Raw genomic sequence first — 19,721 nt, 5'->3', positions numbered from 1 at the left:
CTCTATACTCGAAAATACGAGTTTTTCGGGTAAAATAATTGTTTAAAAAATTTTCTAATTATTTCTTTCATCAGAACTCTTTGGAAAAGCAATGTACATGCCCAGAACTACACGAGAACTATTTTATAATAATCAGAACTCTCGAAATTCGGCCAGCATATCACCTCTAGTCTCGAAAATACGAGTTTTACGGATAAAAAATTGTTTTATTTCATTTTAATGGATATTTTTTACTTTTAGAAGGCAGAACTCTTCTTAGAACTCATATAGAACTATAGATCTTTTAAATTTGAACAATTATTGATAAGGAAAACGTCGTAGGACAAAGTGATATGCTGCGTGAAGTTGGCATATCAGTTTGTCCTGAGGCATTTTCTTTGGTTTAATCGCCAGAACTATTTGTTTAAACTATCAAGAACTCTAGAACTATTGAAAATAAAGCCAGAACACTTAATTATTTATGATCTTCCACGAAATGATATGCTAGCTTCACACACACCAATAATAGTGGACGTTAAAGAACGTTAAAAAATTAGGTCGACTCTCACTTAAAGATACATTAAATTTAATGAAATGTTTTTATAAGGGTATAAAAGAATATTTTATTATATATATAAAATCTGGAAAGATAAAATAATGAAATTTAATTTATTTATTTATTTAATAGAAGCTATATATGTAAAAATTTATTAATAAAACGTTATGAAATGCTATAAATATTTGTTCTGTCAATAAATTAGACAACACTATTTAATCTGGATTTTTTTGTTAAACTGTCAAACAACTGAACAAATTCTAGGAATTAATTCGTACTTATTTTAAATGTATAAATTAGTCAAATCTAAGTGGAAAGTTGAGATGGAATAAATTTAATTACTTCTCTTTATTTTTACTCTTAGTTGGAAATAAATAAGTTAAATTGAATTGTTATTTTTGTAAAATTGTATCACTAATCAAAAATATATACAGTAAATAATATTTAAAAGTGTGTATGTATTATGCGGTGTACAGTCAGTGTTTATAATAAGTCAATAACGCATATATACCGACAAGAGAATTCTTAAAAATTTTTATGATTTTATTTGAATACTTATTACAAAGATGAATGAAGTATCTAATTATATCACGTTATATAATCGCATTTATCTAAAACATAATTTTATTTTATTTTTTAGATCCTAACTTTAAGGAGCCAATAACCAATGTAACTGCACCAGTGGGAAGAGAAGCCATCCTGTCCTGCGTTGTTCAAGATCTCGCCGGATATAAGGTAATTCGTGAATTTTTATGTGAATATGTTTAAACGTTCTGCAATCGATTCTTTCAATCAAGTGTCGAATGCCGTTAATGTGTCTATTAAGCTTGTCGCAATATTTCTTTATTTGGCGAATTCTTCCAAAAACCGTTTCCCTTTTCAACACAATTTAATTAATAATAAATAACGTTATCGGATAAATAATCAAATCACTCTTTACAATAAAAATGTAAACTTTTTCGATTTTTAATTAGAAATCAATCAAGTTTTGATATAATTTAGTATTAAACTTTTTCGAGAATGTGTAATCAATTAATAAACTAGTCATGAAAAAATCTCAATAAAGTTAGTTTAATTTTAAAATCGAAATATTGCAAATATCTGAAAATTAAAAAATAGAATGACAGTATCTTTTTTTATCGTAAAATTATTTAATGATTGAAGCTACTTATCAGCTGATACATTCTTCTACCCCAGGTTTCGCTTTGTGAGATCATAAAATGTGTTTTTATAGCGTACTTAGGAGAATAATTCATGAATAAGTAGTTAGGAACTGGCTGCGCGGAAATTCTGCGCGACCATTTCGTAACATCGCGAATGCTCCTCATGATAACAAATATCTAAATGGTCCTAAGTCACTTTAAATGACGCGACGGTTTCGTAATTTTAATTGGAAAATATTATCAATACATGTTAATGAGCAGCGGTTGGCGAAAATCTCTTTATGATAAAGCAATTGCTACGTTATTAAAAGTTAATAATATATCTTCTTCAATTTTTTATATATTATCTCGGGGGGGGGTTATTTCTGTTAATATATTATATTAGATCAGATTGTTAAAAATAACATAACGTAATACTATCAGTGGATTTTCGTAATTAACTTTATATAAAGCCGTTAGCTTTGTATCATATATTAATACACGTGCAATATTATAAAAAATTAAAACTATTCATACAAATATTCTACCACAAAAGGAGATTCAAAACATTGAATGATATGGACCGAATTATTTAATTCATTGACCTCGTTAGCGAACCGATACGAAAAAATTAAGTGAATTTCTATCTTTCTCCGCAATTCTCTTTACACATTGCCACACTTCAAATGGTCTGAAGAATCCTCCTGCACAGTCGAAGCAATTAGTTAATTAATTAATAAAATTGCGCAAGGAAATATAAAAACGAATACTTACCAGGTAAAAGCTAGGGCGATCTCATTCAGTTTTTATTCGCGATTCAGCTAGAGTAGGTTTAGCGAAAATATTAGGTAGGTAATGGTTTTCGCGAAGTACTAATTAGGGGATGAAAACCACGTGAAATAAAAATAGCGTCTCACAGAGGAGTTTAAAAAAATTCTTATATTTAGGATTGGTTGCTCATCAGCCTCGATTAAAATATTGAGTGGAGTCGAGTAAATAATTATGAATAGTGCTTGACGGTATCGCTGAGATATTTCGAATAAATTCTAATGCGAAATTCATGTATTAAAATATATTCCAATATCAAATATTTTGTTTTACACTGTACAATAAATACACATTGGTATATCGAAAAATATATTTGTTCAGTAAATAATGGCGGAATAATCACAGATTTAATAATCATATGTTCAATGCAAACGTCCTGCACAAACTTTTCGCGAATTTGCGAAAAGTGTCATGCAGAGTTCGTGCATAAACTCTCGTTAAAAAGAAAAGTTACATTTTTATTCGTTTCCTGGTTGGTGTGCAAAGTTAATATATAAATAAGCTTTATCCAAGGAATTTTTCTGAACTCATACTTGTTTGACATTCAAGGCATTAGAAAAGCGCGACTAAGAAAGTTGCAAAAAAGAGAATATTTTATTGAATCGTAAACAAAAAGACGCTTTAAATAATGAAGCTTTAGTTTTGTAAACTGTAATAAAAATGCTGTTTTCTTTGTATTAAATACCACTTGTTACAACTGCACAATAAATTATACCATAATTGCTGAACAATTTTTGATGAAGAGATGCTTTTAACAAGCTCTTGCAAAAAGCAATCGGTGCTTTTGAGTTTATTTTCCCATTATTATATTTTTACTGCATTAGAAGTGCAAAAAGTGCAATATCGTGTAATAAATAAATGATAGATGCATATGAATAAATTTTATTTGTTAGACGTACACATATATAGTACACAGTTCACTTTATTAAAGAATTTATAAAAATGACAATAGCATAGGGAGGGGGGAGAGGCACACATGTGTACACACACACACACACACACACAATCATACATTTTACATAAATATATATTTTTGTCACATGCACACGTAAGTAATGTATAAAACATTTTACAAATATTGTATTACTTAAAAATATATTCTCATTTTCTGACCCCAATTAGAATTTGTATCATGATATAATTGTTGCATGCATAATGCTATCCGGATTGCAATGATTGGATATATCTATTTCGTCGTTCACACTGTGGCTTCCGTTTGAATTACATTTCGTCAATCGAGAATTAATTGAGGGCTGCTTAATTAATTTTGAGAGCGATAGGTTCTAGTTATTTGGCTTCTAATTATCGATCATAATGTGAAACAGCTCAATATAACATTACAGTCATTGTTCTTAGTTAGTATACTAATCGCGCTTTAGAAAAAAGCTTTATGAAATAATTTTTTATATATTTCAAATATCTATCTTTAAATAAATTGTGTATTAGTATTTTAGCCCTTTTTTACGGGATAATTACAGAGATACGATAATTACAGAATCATTGTAAATTCGCAAAAAATAGCAGCATCTAGACGAGCGAAAAGAGATTTATGCGTGGTGTAGGAATCGGGAAGGATCGACAAGAGCAAAGGTATTGAAAACTATTCATCCCGTGTGCCCGTTCGCCCAACATGAAATTCAAATCGATGCATTTATAGAGACCATGCGGACCCGTCCGTGGTCTCGACATTGCTTACGTGAGGACGAGAACGTAAAAGCGGTAGGAGTAGGGTGGAATAATCGTACCGTTTATAAGCAGGTGGTGCGTCGCTCGCTGTTCCGGCTATGCATTAAGATGACGGATAACAGCCGCAGCTATGCCGGAAGGCTTGAATCGTCACGATACGGAGATAACGACGCCTCTCCAGACTCTCGTCGCGCCGGTTTATATGTAATACGCTCCGCAGACATTAACCCTTTCACTTACCACGTGACTCGCGATACTCGCACGTGCGTTGAACTTCCTCCCTATCATCAAACACATTCCATGTTCCAAATGCATTTCACTATTGGCTGCAAATGTAGAAATATTTTTACGTCACTTTGTGAAATCAATATTAAAAAATATTAACATGTATATATTAGCAAGCTAACCGAAGTGCTTTATTTGCTTAATTCAAAACCCATTTTTAAAAAATATTTTGAGATTTAATTTGCCATATGTTTGAAATTTAATCAAATAAAACCTTTCATTGTGTTGCTTTTGGACCAATTACATCTCTTTTCTCTGAAAAAGGGAGAAGTGGGCAGAGATTAAATTTATTTAAATTGTTGCAATGCATAATTGTGATATTCAATATATAGCGACACTGTATAATATACCGTGAAATCGGCAAGATTAGGTTATAGCCTGAGAATATAATAGGTAGGTTGACCGGGTGATCGAACATCTCCTCAAGATTATAGTTTCCACCGAGAGCTATCAGCTCCATTTGAATTTTAATTACAAAGTTTAGTTTTGCGCATTCGGTTACTCGAGTCGAATAACTATAGTTCGTTAACTAATGCCTGACTAGACTCGAAGCCACATAGTCGATTATTGCCCCTCGCTATCTATTCCTCCCTTTCAATCATCATCCATAATTTAGCTTTAATCGCGAATTAAAGCACATATAAAATTCTTCGAAAAAGTTAATAGATAGTTTCACATTGCGCAGCAATAGTTAATTTTATTCAAATAATTAGAGCAATTAATTAATTACGCCGCGTGACGTAGCTAAGTAGGACAATGTAACTTGGTTCATTAATAACAGCAGTACGTTAATTATCATCAAATTTAATGACGCATGGTACAATACATATATATCTAGCTCTGGCAAAATTAACACTTGGAATAATACAGAATAGAAAAATAGTATAAATATAATGCAACAAGATATATAATATGCTTATTCAGCATTTTATTCTTTAACGACGGATAATGGCTCTTCATTACGTTAATGTTCTGCAATCGATATCAGTATCTTCGACGCGATTCGATTCTCCGATAAGTCGGCGGTCTAATTGGCACTCAGATTCGAGATGGTTGTATTTCTTCAGCGTGCTTTCGCCGACTCATTTTCACCGACGATTTATATTCCGACGACGGGGGAAGCGAATTTACACGTCGTTGAGAGGAGTTGCATCTGGCAGTCGCGGATCAATCTGAATTCGCAAACACGACGTCGTCTCCGCGTTTCGCTTCGTCTGCCTGCAGGCCGCCCCGACTCATCGGCTTTCGGGCCATAGGGTTGGATTAATCATGGCCCTCCGTAAGCACTGATGCATCCGCTAATCCGGGACTCTCTCACTCGATTCAACCATTTCTCCAGAACGATCTACCGTGCCATTATATAATAGTGACTGGATTCGCCGGATTAAATCCACAAACTATTAACTCTGTAACTGCTCAAATGTACTGATGTACTTGGCTGCGTCTCGATCCTATTTGTTTCTGTCCAGTCGCGCAATCGGGATCGATGAAAAACAGCGGCACACTTATTCTCCCGCTTGTTTTTTCCCCAAAAATATATGTGTTTACTGTTTATGCCGCGTATAATTTTCTATCGTGTTAAAATTGCGTTTTAAAAATATTTATATCTTATTTAGTGTATCTTATTCGCGCGTTAACATTTATTTTCATTATTCTTTGTGTAATTGACAATAATTGAGCAAAAATAATGAGACGTAATGTTTATTGCAAAAAGTGCATTAATTTCTAAGATATACTAGCTATGTCGTTGAAATGAATAGTTGATGAATTTGAAAGTTTTATAAGACGAATCCCTTTGGGCTCTTTTTTTGTTTTCAATCGTGACACATAATTCTTGGCAACCTTATAACGTACAATCGATCGCGTTAATTGAAAAGCAAACGTGATTAATGGAGGGAAACGTACGATTTTTGTCTTGATACAATAATGTTATTGATGTCATGGTTCAGTGAGTTTTATAGAATTATTGAACAAATTTTTCAATATAGGAGTATAAAAGAGTAGCTTTGATCTTGTTTTACCGACATTTAAGCCAAAGTGAACGTACAAGTATGAACATGAATTGTGTCCATTGCAAAAGCTTGGAAAAGAGAGATGAACGGCACGTATATCATTTACCGCCATTTCATTGGTGAAGTCGAGAAATTTTGCGATTGCCGCTTGCATCGGTATTAGACCGATATTCATGAAGTAAATATGCATTTAGATAGAGAATTAACGTAGCAGTTAGCTTTGCTTTTAGTCTACACAGCATATCGTATAATGAGTGTAAAAGGGCACAAAGGAAATGATGTCGTTGGAATTTAGAACATCCTTTGAAGATTCATATAAGACCCGTGTTCGTGAAATATTTTACGACAGTAATTTTGATGACAATGACAGAGGAGCGTTTGTTAGATTATTTCACTGTTTGACATATCGGGCATTGTAATTTAATACATGCGGAAAGAGAGAGAGAGAGAGAGAGAGAGAGAGAGAGAGAGAGAGAGAGAGAAAGGGACTAAGCAAAAAGCATGTAAATCTTCTATCGCGGCGCTTGAAATCGATATGCATTTAGGACACAAATTACTGAAACAATCAAGTTTCAATGACCATCCTTTTGCGGAGCGATGCATAATCGGAACACAGCCACACAGAGAACTAAACTAATTGATTAATTAAAGAACCAAACCGATAGATGGAGAAGAGCTATCGTTGAAGTGAAATCGACGCGATATCATTGATTGACATTAAAAAGTGAACGTTTCGTTAATCGCGTTCGACTGCTTATAATTTCATTTAACTTTGATCCTTCGTACTTTCGCGTCACATTACAAATAAATATTGGAAAGCAAACGCGAATCGAGTGTAATATTATATATACAATATTACTTGTATTAAATTAATCAATTAGTAGAATTAACTAAATTTGAATATCATTATAATGAATAGAATTTATTGTAAATTATCGAATATACGTCAAATTATGGCAACGTTTATTTCGCGCTCTGACAAACTTATAATATTTATAGAGATGTGTGTGTGTGTGTGTGTGTTCATATGTGTAGAATCATTATTACACTCTTTTTTTTATTATTTTTAAGTAAAAATATTTTTTATATAAAACATTTATCTATATTTCCGTTACATACGTCGATTAATTAAGCTTTTTTAGCAAACGTAAACATGTCTAATCTCTGCTGGTTAATGGTACGTTGCTACGGGCGGCACGATTTGCTGCATAATTGCTACAGAGATTTGGAACACGGGGAATCCAATGCTGCTTGCTGTGTTCCTGTATTATTGTCGGTCTTCTTTCGGATACCCGCGGGACAAATATCTATTTAGATCGTGCATTATAACGAGGCGATTAGGTTTAATCCTCGATCTTTAGCTTAATATTAAACGGGAACATTACCTGAAAGTCGATTCCATGCGACGTTTCATCTTACAGGAAATATTAATCTAAGGTATATATATAGTGCTCCATTTAACTAATTATGAATAATTGTACTCGTGACATTTACATCCATTCATTCACACCACCAAGTACTCCAGGATAAAAATGCAAAGGTATATCTCGTAATTGCAATGTTAATTAAAATTTGCAAAAATATCTTTCTTTTACCGAGAGAAAGAGACAAAGAAAGAGAGAGAGAGAGAGAGAAATCACTTTCAACTTAAATTAAAAATATGTGTCGGGAAATCTTGACGAGAAAGAAAAGGAATCTTGCTGCCGCGCCATGCATGCATTTAAATCGCGCATTAGCGGCGCAATTAAGTTTGATCTTTATATCCCTTTGCGCATAACCGTAATGAAGAGACATAAAAGGAGTTTTGATTGAACAGCCTTAGAGCGTGTATAGCGTGTATAACGCCGGGGATATTGCCGGAATCACATACGTATGACATTTCCTACTGGCATTTTGCGGGCAGTCCCTCGTGGCTGCCGTATCTAATGCTGCAACAGCCGTCGACTACTTTGAGAACCTTAATTACCTTAATATCCCCATCATTATCATCCCTAGGGTTATACTGTATCTCGCGTGTTGAAACCCCTCGCGCCAATTGCACATCAGATACATTTCGTTGGCCGTTGGCTTATTCATTCTTCCGACCATTGGTGCAACTATCGGTTTCATGTGCATTATCATTTTAGTCTTCTTCAGAGTTTTCGTGCAAGTTTAGATCGTGGAAGTATGCATTTTTAAAATGACGTAACATCAATTCTGAAAGTCAGTTTATAAGTTCGTAGCGACGGTTCATATGTTGCTGAAAATTCAATATTTCAGTTTAAGCAATATATAGCGTTTTAAGATTGCATGTGCACCGTCATACGTTTTTAATGAGTAACGTATATATGTCATGTGTTCACGATCCGGCAAACTTATTTATAGATCATGTGACAATTCGATGCGTTTCTTCGATCCTAACGAGATTACGTCGAGATCGAACGTATTACGTCGTATAGGAAAGTCGTGGAGACTTTATACGATGAGCCAGAGTGACTTATGGAAGGAGTACTTTTTAGCAAGGTGGAGTCGATGGCCCGATGGGTGGTTAGCGTTTCGCTAACTTTATTTCAATGCAGCCGCGGAACGAGAGAGGCGGAACGCGCCTGCTAACAGTAATGAAATCCCGATCCCTTCAAGCGCATCGTGGCAGAATGCATTTCCGTCGTTCGAGCCGATTATCTGCACTCGCAGATAAGATCTGACAAAAAAAAAAAAAACCGTCATAACGGTGGATGGGAAAGTGGCGTATCGGAATTCAATTCCGTGCGAAATTATATCAAGCCGGATAGTCAAGCAGCGCTTGTTTGCCCGCGCGAGCTTAGTTAATATTCCACCTGCGAGTAAGAAATTCCGAAATTCCGAAATTGCTCCGGCGTCATTTCGTTTGACTCGCACTGCAGGATTCGTATATATTTATGTATCTTGCGAGGTTTGCGTGAAAACGCGAATTTATGACGGGTTCGTCGCTAGAAGATTTCGCAGCTCGAAGCTTTGGTATTTGACCTTTACGTGTAATCTGAAAATTTTCCTTAAGTTTGCTTTTCCTCGTACCACTGCGGAGTAGAAAAATTGAATAAACTTAAACCTATTAATATTTAAATATTCAAAGATTTAAAAATTTTTGATCTCCTTTAGCGTAAAAAATTAATTGAAAGAAACTTGGAGAAAAGAGAAGTTTTGAAGTTTTTAATACTCTATCATAGTTAGTAGTAATGTTTACGAGAAAAAATAGCAATTTATCATATATTCATACGCTGATTTTTTACACATGGCTTCATAATTTCAGGATATTAGTCGTAAAAAATAGAGAAAGTAACAATACATGGAAAGAACTTTGCTCGCGTGTTACAATTAAAGGTTTATGAAGCTGTGCAGTCCGTGACTAATAAAAAATGCCGGCTGGCATTGATTTAAGGGGTACGCGCTCTACTCAGGTTTTTCTGACACAGTCTGAATACCACGGGCGTAGAGATATACGTATCCAAGATGGACTTCTCGTGTAAAGTCGTAAAACTCGTATACGCGCGCCTTTCCGAAGTGTCTTCGTCGTCGACCATTCGCGACACTCACGTATATACGTTTCAGGAAAATTAATCTTACGAGTCTAGTCTAATCTCGACTCTCTCGTAACATGAGTCTGATCTCTGACAACCGTAAGATCGCGGTCTTGCTCGCGCGCGCGGACCAAGTTGGTCGAAATCTCTACTTGCATCCCTGTCCGAACCGACTTGTCAAAAAGTTCGAGAGGCCGCCAACGGGACGGCAAGCGAGCCGCCGTAGGGAGAAAGCGACTCAAGCCGGAAATTGAGAAGTAGAAATTGAGCCGAATGTTTCCTGAAATACGTCGCGGACGTCGAGAAAGTCGGGAGAGCTGTCGCGCGAAACAAGTTACGCCGGATGGGCTCCCAGTATACGGCCTTTGTACAAACATTCCGGAAGATTCTCCGGGAATGTGATTGTATTGGAAGCTGCACCGACGTTATTAGCGTCATTAGAAACGAAATGGATGGTGCTATAAAAGAAAGAGAAAGAGAGGGAATATTACAGACATATTAATAAATAACAAAAATATAAGATGCTTTAAAAATATCTCGACATGCACACACATAAAAATTCTGGATAGTCTTTGAACTGACAATATTTTAATATTTTGCAAATTTTGAAATGCTTTGACCTTTATTTATGTATATACGACAGGATCATAAATACTTAACAAATTTATTAAATATTCATGCTTGTGTGAAAATGAACTATTCTTTTTTATTATATTGAGAAAAATATCTGGATTTTTATGGAGGAAACTTGGACATTTTGTATAATGCTGAAACAATATCGTTCTTAAAAATATAACTGTCAAAATAAAATACTATCATATAAGTATAAATAAAGCTAACTAAAAAATTGACACCTTTTTTTTTTTCATAGAATTACTTTTGATATTTTCCACCATATTGCAATTTTATCACATTGCAGTTTATATAATAAAAATATTCTATAATATATCAACTTTCTTGAGATTTCAGCTTTCACAACTAAAAAGTTGCTAAACTATAAAAATCGATATTTCTTTCACATATATAACGAAATATTTCTAAACTACTGATTGTGACATTAAAAGATAGAGCAAAGTTACTATTATAAAAAATTTGTGTACTGAATTGCGCAAAAGTTATCATCGTTAAATTTTTCAAAGATCGGTGATAAGGAGCATACACATTATTCGAAATTCATAGCAAACGTATGCTACCATTTCACCGCTGATCTAGAAAAGTCGCAAAAACTCGTGCGAAAAAAACGCGCGGGGATTGTGACACATAGTCTGCGACGCGGGCCGGGTTCTCCGAGTCTCCGTAAATTACAGAAACTCGTGCGAGATGAGCGCGGCCGTAAATACTTGGTTATCATAGTTGGCGGAAGCACGACGGGGACATTATACCTGCATTCACGTTCATCGTGGTCAGAGATGGCGGCACACACCGCGTTCTGGACAGGCCGCTCAACGTTTCCATTCATCGGTGTGGATATCAAATGCAATAGTTCATGGCGATGCTTCCGACTAGGTGGTCGACCAGTCCTCGACCTCTACCTCTCCTAATCCAACCACCCAGCGTTTCACACCGGTCCCTGGCAGATTTACAGGCGCCTGGCTTGATATCTGCATCCGAGAGTCGCCCGTGTTAGACGCACATGTTCTCTCTCTCTCTCTCTCTCTCTTTCTCTCTCCTCTCTCTCTCTCTTTCTCTCTCCTCTCTGGACTTTCCGTCACACCGGTGACTTTGCAGTAGTGTCATCTGAGATAATTAAGCGAATAATCGACTGATTAAAATCGAGGATTGAGAGACAGCTTGCTAATAAGCTTCCTCATCCTTTCTCTCTCGAATGTTTTTCACATAACGCGATATCAGTTGTATGATACTATTTCCATCTTTTTCTTCCATCTTTGTAAACGTTTGAATATTTCGCTTTAAATTGTTTCTTGGACCGAGAAAGGTTTGAAAAAGAAATAATAAAGGTATAGATATATAACGAACACGTATCTACAATGATCTATGAATAGAGCCTGTTCAACGTTTTCTCTTTTCTTCTGCTTTATTCGATGGAAAAGCTAAGTTTTATTCGCGAGTAAATTTTTAATGCAGGGTCTCTTACAAAAACTTTAATATTAAAGGAACATACAATTTCTATTCAAAGAAAGCAATTTCTGCCTTTCCTTTTACACTTTCCGAGTGATGAAATATCGCTTCCCTTTCAGCTGACATCTTACCATCGGTCGCGTATATCAGCCGTATGTGGAGTGATAAATAAAATAGTACTCTATAGTGTGCGCGTTCTGTAAAAGGTTAATATTTGAGCGCTACGGGGTAGTACGAAGTATTGCCGGAGTAACATTTATTCGCGCTTGAGGGAGGAAAAACGTTGTTAAGCGTCGCGATCGCACGAGCGAATCCGTCAATGAGCGAATCCGCGATCCGCAAACGAGCCCGGTCGAGTCGGGGATTTCATCACATGCGTATACGGTACAAACCGGACCGTTAAGAAAAATCTGATTTTTTTCCAGAATTCCGCGAAAAACCCGGGCAATAGCGAACGGGCGCTTTTTACATGGGATCGTTGCATTCGCCGGGTCGGCTCCGTTTGTAAGGTCTTGTCCGTTTTTTACGAATGTTATGCACGTTCGGCCGGGCAGATGCCCGAATGCGTATTCTCACGATGCTGGTAACATTTTGCGAGCTGTGTATGCGTTCCTATGCATCCCTATCTTCAAAGGCAACGGGATAATGGAATTGCCTATTTCAGTGCGCGCAAACATTTATTCCCGCGGATATCTCGTTTACGTTATAATTTCTGGGATGACGTGCCGGTGACGTTTAGCGCCCTGAGGGCTCGACTCGCGCGTTTCGTCGACCGAGGGAGATGATTACTTTAAAGAAACGCCAGAAGCGACCGTCTCTCTTTTTCCCCACAAGCTCGCAAGCTCGCTTTACAAAGGAAACGTGCCGATCGCGTAATCGAATGTTACGCTCGGGAGGAGCGTGCAGGACGAAGTAAACATGCGGTAACGTGGCGGAGAAAAATGTTAAGAATATGTTCGGTCGATTTATTTAATGTCAATAACATTTCTTTGTATATAGATATTGCTTTTTAGTATAAAAATCGCACTGAGCGATGCTCAAAATGACGATACACAACAAGCTTCTTTGAATTAATTCGCCGATTGTTGTGTATAAATATACACTTTCAGGTATCAATATTCGGGACGTTTAATAAAAATCTAACGATAAACGTGCGAAGCGCATTTATGCGACATATATGCACATATAAATCTGCATTATGTCTCTCGAAAGTTCATGGGTGGATCGTTATAATTTACTATAACTTCGTGATCCATACATAATTATTCTAATGCCATATCTAATTCATCGCGATTTATATTTCGTATCGTGGCTTGATACGTCCGCTCGCTAAATTACAATAGATTACTTGATCGACTATCTGGCATGAATAGTATGCAACAAACCGGGGGCAATTATCCGGGGAATTGCGTTATACGAGATGCGGTGCGAATAACTCGCGAATAAAGGAACATTAAACTGTTGGAATAATATAATAACAGAATGGCCGTCTCTCCGGATGATCTCGCAGCATTTTATTTTTCTCGCGAAGCGACCGCGCCGTGAAAAATTATAATTGATATGGACGGACCGGAAACCGAGGGGGAATAATCCGAAGGCGAACGCTGGGGAAACGTAGACGGCGGGAAAAGAATCGCTGGTCCGTTGAACTGGAATACAAAAGTCGGCTGGAGACTTATGAATTAAAGTGAAAATGTCGGTCTCGGTCGTACATTTCACAGGACAAAAAAGGAATTTTTTCTCTTTCTCTTTTTTTTTTTTTTTAACAAGAATGCATATCTCGAATATTTATCGTTGATATATGTCATATTAACAATTAGGTATTTTTTATTTATAAAAGTATATTACTCTATTTAGTAGTTATATTATATATACAAACTATGTAAGATATCATTTTAATATAACGGGAATTAGAATTTTTGCGATAAGGCCACATAACATATGACAACTTTATTTTAGATGAAATATTAATAATATTTGAGCGCTACGGGGTAGTACGAAGTATTGCCGGAGTAACATTTATTCGCGCTTGAGGGAGGAAAAACGTTGTTAAGCGTCGCGATCGCACGAGCGAATCCGTCAATGAGCGAATCCGCGATCCGCAAACGAGCCCGGTCGAGTCGGGGATTTCATCACATGCGTATACGGTACAAACCGGACCGTTAAGAAAAATCTGATTTTTTTCCAGAATTCCGCGAAAAACCCGGGCAATAGCGAACGGGCGCTTTTTACATGGGATCGTTGCATTCGCCGGGTCGGCTCCGTTTGTAAGGTCTTGTCCGTTTTTTACGAATGTTATGCACGTTCGGCCGGGCAGATGCCCGAATGCGTATTCTCACGATGCTGGTAACATTTTGCGAGCTGTGTATGCGTTCCTATGCATCCCTATCTTCAAAGGCAACGGGATAATGGAATTGCCTATTTCAGTGCGCGCAAACATTTATTCCCGCGGATATCTCGTTTACGTTATAATTTCTGGGATGACGTGCCGGTGACGTTTAGCGCCCTGAGGGCTCGACTCGCGCGTTTCGTCGACCGAGGGAGATGATTACTTTAAAGAAACGCCAGAAGCGACCGTCTCTCTTTTTCCCCACAAGCTCGCAAGCTCGCTTTACAAAGGAAACGTGCCGATCGCGTAATCGAATGTTACGCTCGGGAGGAGCGTGCAGGACGAAGTAAACATGCGGTAACGTGGCGGAGAAAAATGTTAAGAATATGTTCGGTCGATTTATTTAATGTCAATAACATTTCTTTGTATATAGATATTGCTTTTTAGTATAAAAATCGCACTGAGCGATGCTCAAAATGACGATACACAACAAGCTTCTTTGAATTAATTCGCCGATTGTTGTGTATAAATATACACTTTCAGGTATCAATATTCGGGACGTTTAATAAAAATCTAACGATAAACGTGCGAAGCGCATTTATGCGACATATATGCACATATAAATCTGCATTATGTCTCTCGAAAGTTCATGGGTGGATCGTTATAATTTACTATAACTTCGTGATCCATACATAATTATTCTAATGCCATATCTAATTCATCGCGATTTATATTTCGTATCGTGGCTTGATACGTCCGCTCGCTAAATTACAATAGATTACTTGATCGACTATCTGGCATGAATAGTATGCAACAAACCGGGGGCAATTATCCGGGGAATTGCGTTATACGAGACGCGGTGCGAATAACTCGCGAATAAAGGAACATTAAACTGTTGGAATAATATAATAACAGAATGGCCGTCTCTCCGGATGATCTCGCAGCATTTTATTTTTCTCGCGAAGCGACCGCGCCGTGAAAAATTATAATTGATATGGACGGACCGGAAACCGAGGGGGAATAATCCGAAGGCGAACGCTGGGGAAACGTAGACGGCGGGAAAAGAATCGCTGGTCCGTTGAACTGGAATACAAAAGTCGGCTGGAGACTTATGAATTAAAGTGAAAATGTCGGTCTCGGTCGTACATTTCACAGGACAAAAAAGGAATTTTTTCTCTTTCTCTTTTTTTTTTTTTTTAACAAGAATGCATATCTCGAATATTTATCGTTGATATATGTCATATTAACAATTAGGTATTTTTTATTTATAAAAGTATATTACTCTATTTAGTAGTTATATTATATATACAAACTATGTAAGATATCATTTTAATATAACGGGAATTAGAATTTTTGCGATAAGGCCACATAACATATGACAACTTTATTTTAGATGAAATATTAATTATAATTATATTATATTATATTATTAGAAAAAAATATCGATAAAAATTAGATGCACTTTGAAACTAATCATAATTTTAACATATTTGTGTGTGTCATGAGCTTAAATAGATGATAAAAATAAACCCATTTGAAACAATAATGGAACAGTGGAACACATTTGGGACAGTGTAACACAACAGTATAACAACAGTTTAATAGTATAATAAATGTATACGACGAGCTAATAATTATTTCAATTCCATATTATGTTGTTGTAACCGTACATAATCGGTCCGCGACCATGAATTGGCTATCCGATTAACGATTCGAATATTAATGCGGATTTTAATATTGATTAATCTATCTGTATAGTCTCCGGGATTGTGCGGCACATATGATAATGATATATATAATATTTATTTCGTGCTTTTCAGGTGGCATGGTTGCGTGTCGACACGCAGACTATTTTGACGATAGCGAGCCACGTGATCACGAAGAATCACAGGATCGCGGTTTCTCACAGCGACCACCGAACGTGGTTTCTTCACATACGGGAAGTGCGAGAGTCCGATAGAGGCTGGTACATGTGTCAGATAAATACGGATCCTATGAAGAGCCAGATCGGTTATCTCGAGGTGGTCGGTGAGTAAAACTACGTCTCACTTCTCTCGTTAATGGATCGGCCGTAATTATCCCGATTCATTTATATCGTTGTCGCGCTTCATATAGAGGTAAATTCTCTCGAATGGAATATCGGCAGTCATTACGCGCCTCGTTATTATGCTTCATTATGCTTAGGTGAAAACTAATTTATCATTTCCTCGCATTTATATATCATTATATTCCCATTCATTATTAATATACGTTGCGTAACTGTATTTAATAGAAGTAAAATGAGCGTTATATTGAAATAATGGACTTGAAGTAAAGTCGCTCGCATTCGATATCAACTCGTCGTTATTATATATTCGCGTCAGGTATATCCGGGTATTAGATTAAATTCAATTAATACTACAAGAAGCTAATAACGAAACGGTACGCCATTGAGTACCCGCAATATTACATCCGATACGATGGAATAACGCGGAGGTCGTCGAAAAGGTAAAGGCACTAGAATCACAAATCCGCCAAACCAATGCAAAACTTTCGACCGATGCAAGTTAGTCCGCGGCCCGTTGGTTGGTACAACTTACAAAGTGGCCCTTGCCGCAGTTCGAAGACTACGCGAGTACTCGCGAACTGCAAAGCTTCCGCGTCGTATATCGCTGCTCGAATGCACTCGCAAGTAGATTATGTAGAATGCTAATAGTGCCGCTTTCATCGGTTCCGTCGGTTAAAGAGACTTCGTTTCGAGTTCCGCCGTGCGACTCCTCCACCCTCGTTCATGACTGCCTCGTATCATAATTTTCTCGCGTTTTCTCTCTCTGATTCGTCGTTTAAGCGATGCTCTCCTCTCATCTCCACTCTTCCCTTTCTCCGCGAGAAAAGTTTTTCCCGCTTTTCGTTATGCTTCTTATATTAATGACGAAATTTGCTATTCCATTGCCAAGAGAGGAAGACCGCGGTTCGCTATTTATACTAAAGTCCGTATTAAGGTTTGAATACGCCGGGTTTAATCCTTGCGCGTACTGTATCGTGCGCGGGTAAGTGGCAATTTCCATAGATAATGTTACTCGTAATTGTACGGAAATAGGATGATGCGTCGGAGATATGCGATTGTGATTGTGTTGGTGACCGATCGTGTAGGATGTATGAGCGAGTTGGCATGTTTCGGCTATGAGCATTAAACGTGACTTCAGCTATAATATCGAATGATATAACAATGTATATTTGTTGTTTGAAATGGAAATTAATTTTATAATTTATTATATATATATTATTCTTTATTATATTTTTGACTTATCTAAAGGAAACATTGTAAAGACTTAAAAAGGCTTATTTTTTATTTTTACTTTTGTGTGTAATAAATGTATTTTTCTTTGCTCAGAAATATACGCGTATATAATTAGTAAGTATACATACATAATAATAATTTATTTCATTATTAAAAAACATTTATTTTATTTATTAATATACTGCAGAGTAGAAAAATATCGCGCGTTTTACAATGGAAAGAAAAAAATTTGTATTACATCACACAATATATTATAGCAAAGTACGTCGTAGTTGAAGTAAAATATAAAAAGTATTTATGCTCTTTTCTTGAGATTCTTTTATCGGTGATACGGGCGATTCAAAACTCGTTATTTCTCGAATCTTTTTCGCATGCTTCAAAGTCGACGAAAGTAAGGTCCCTCCTCTGAGATTTCCGAGAATGCGAGTTATACTTTCTTTAATGGCCTCTCGATATTCATCCGTAAAATCTACTTGCGTCTCTGTCAACTGATACGACGAACAAATGAACTGATGGCACATTATAATGACGCGAACTAGATCGGTTTAGTAAACGATCGAGGCAACAATGTTCGCAAGATATAGTTGCCAGAAATTATTGTTAAATATTTATATATCGCCGTACCTGTGCGCGAGCAGAAAGTAGCGAACGTTTCCGACATGCCCTCTCGAAGGAACCACTCGAGGACCGGGCCGGCTCTCGGTTCCGCCGGTCTTGCAATGTAGTAGAGTTCGTTGCGTTTGTTGTATACTTTACGGTCTTCCGTCCCGGTCTTCTCTGCCGCTCGTACCGAAATCAAATTGGCATTCTCGAGATACGGCCAGGCTCTCGCATCCCATCTGTAGCAATCTAATCCCGCGCTCCAGGATCCGCTCCGGCCGGCGGCGGCGGCGGCGCACCAGTACTCTCGCGCGCGCGTCGACCTGACCTGACCCTCTTTCCCAGATTCAGACCTGGTCGGTCGGGACGCCGAGTATAACCGAGACCGGACTACTTACGGAACTTCTCGTCTCCCTCGTGGGATCATTCCGCATCCCCTCGCGACTCGCCCGATAGAAGTATCCGGCAAATGCAATGCTGCCGCGCTTTCTATTTTAACAGCGCCCGCGTCGTCGCGGTCGCCGCTTAAGAAATCTGCTCGCCCGCCCGTAGCTAGACCGCCGAAGGCGTACTTGGCGTGGGTACTTGGTTGGAGTCGGTCCTCCTTCGGGGACTCGCTCTTATGCGAGCACTATGTTTAACGGGACATAGAGAACGAACGGAAAATCTACCGAGCTTATTCATCTTTTTTATTCCACGGTCTTTCTTTTAATCTAGGAATGATTATGTAACACTCTTAAGTAGGTAATATTTTAATATTTTATTCATGAACGTTTTTAACATGATTTCGTGATATTAGCTAAATTGGCTCTCTTAATCGCTACAAAATTTAATATCATTAAAAATATGCAAATACAAGAAAATCGATGAATCTCTTACGCATTTCTTATTTATTAGGCTACAGTTATTCATTTCAGTTATTTTGATGTCAGAATTTATTAGAAGATGTCAGACTTCATTAATCATATTTACGTCAGTTGAGGAAACCTCATACACTTGAGAAATCTTCTCGCGTGTGAGAAAGGGAATGATTAGCAGTGGTTTCTGATTGTGAGTACACAAGAGATTTTCAATTTTACGCAATTAGAAGAGATTTAATGTTTAAAGATAGAAAACAGCGCACGAACTTATGCAATCACCTGATATATATATATATATATATATACCTTTTATTTGTATCAACAAATATATATTTTACATATAATAAATCTTAAGGAGAGGATCTTTATTTTACTATTGTATTATAAATTTGAACACATGAGATATCGAGTAACATATATAATTTCGTGCAGAATTATATTATATTTAAATACGGGCTGTACTCTCTCTATAATTTACTCTATTACATTTTTATCTTGTAATTCCTCATTTGTAACAACATAATAATTTTATGATGTTACAATCAGGAA

At 36.8% G+C, this 19,721-nt stretch overlaps 1 protein-coding gene across 3 annotated transcripts in view; it reads left to right on the top strand.

Moving 5' to 3' along the window:
• The window catches only part of LOC115234300 (neurotrimin), a 161,761-nt gene that overhangs the window by 102,278 nt on the left and 39,762 nt on the right, over window positions 1-19,721 (top strand). For all 3 annotated transcript variants that reach the window (XM_029805274.1, XM_029805272.1, XM_029805275.1), the window contains exons 2-3: window positions 1,176-1,270; window positions 16,253-16,460. In XM_029805274.1, the coding sequence (XP_029661134.1) occupies window positions 1,176-1,270; window positions 16,253-16,460 (303 nt within the window). The remainder of the gene's footprint in view (window positions 1-1,175; window positions 1,271-16,252; window positions 16,461-19,721) is intronic.

This window comes from Formica exsecta, unplaced genomic scaffold, assembly GCF_003651465.1.
Source record: "Formica exsecta isolate Colony F162 unplaced genomic scaffold, ASM365146v1 scaffold2, whole genome shotgun sequence".
Lineage (NCBI taxonomy): Eukaryota > Metazoa > Arthropoda > Insecta > Hymenoptera > Formicidae > Formica > Formica exsecta.
The sequence above is the reverse complement of the archived record's forward strand: the minus strand, read 5'-3'. Positions and strand labels throughout refer to the sequence as shown.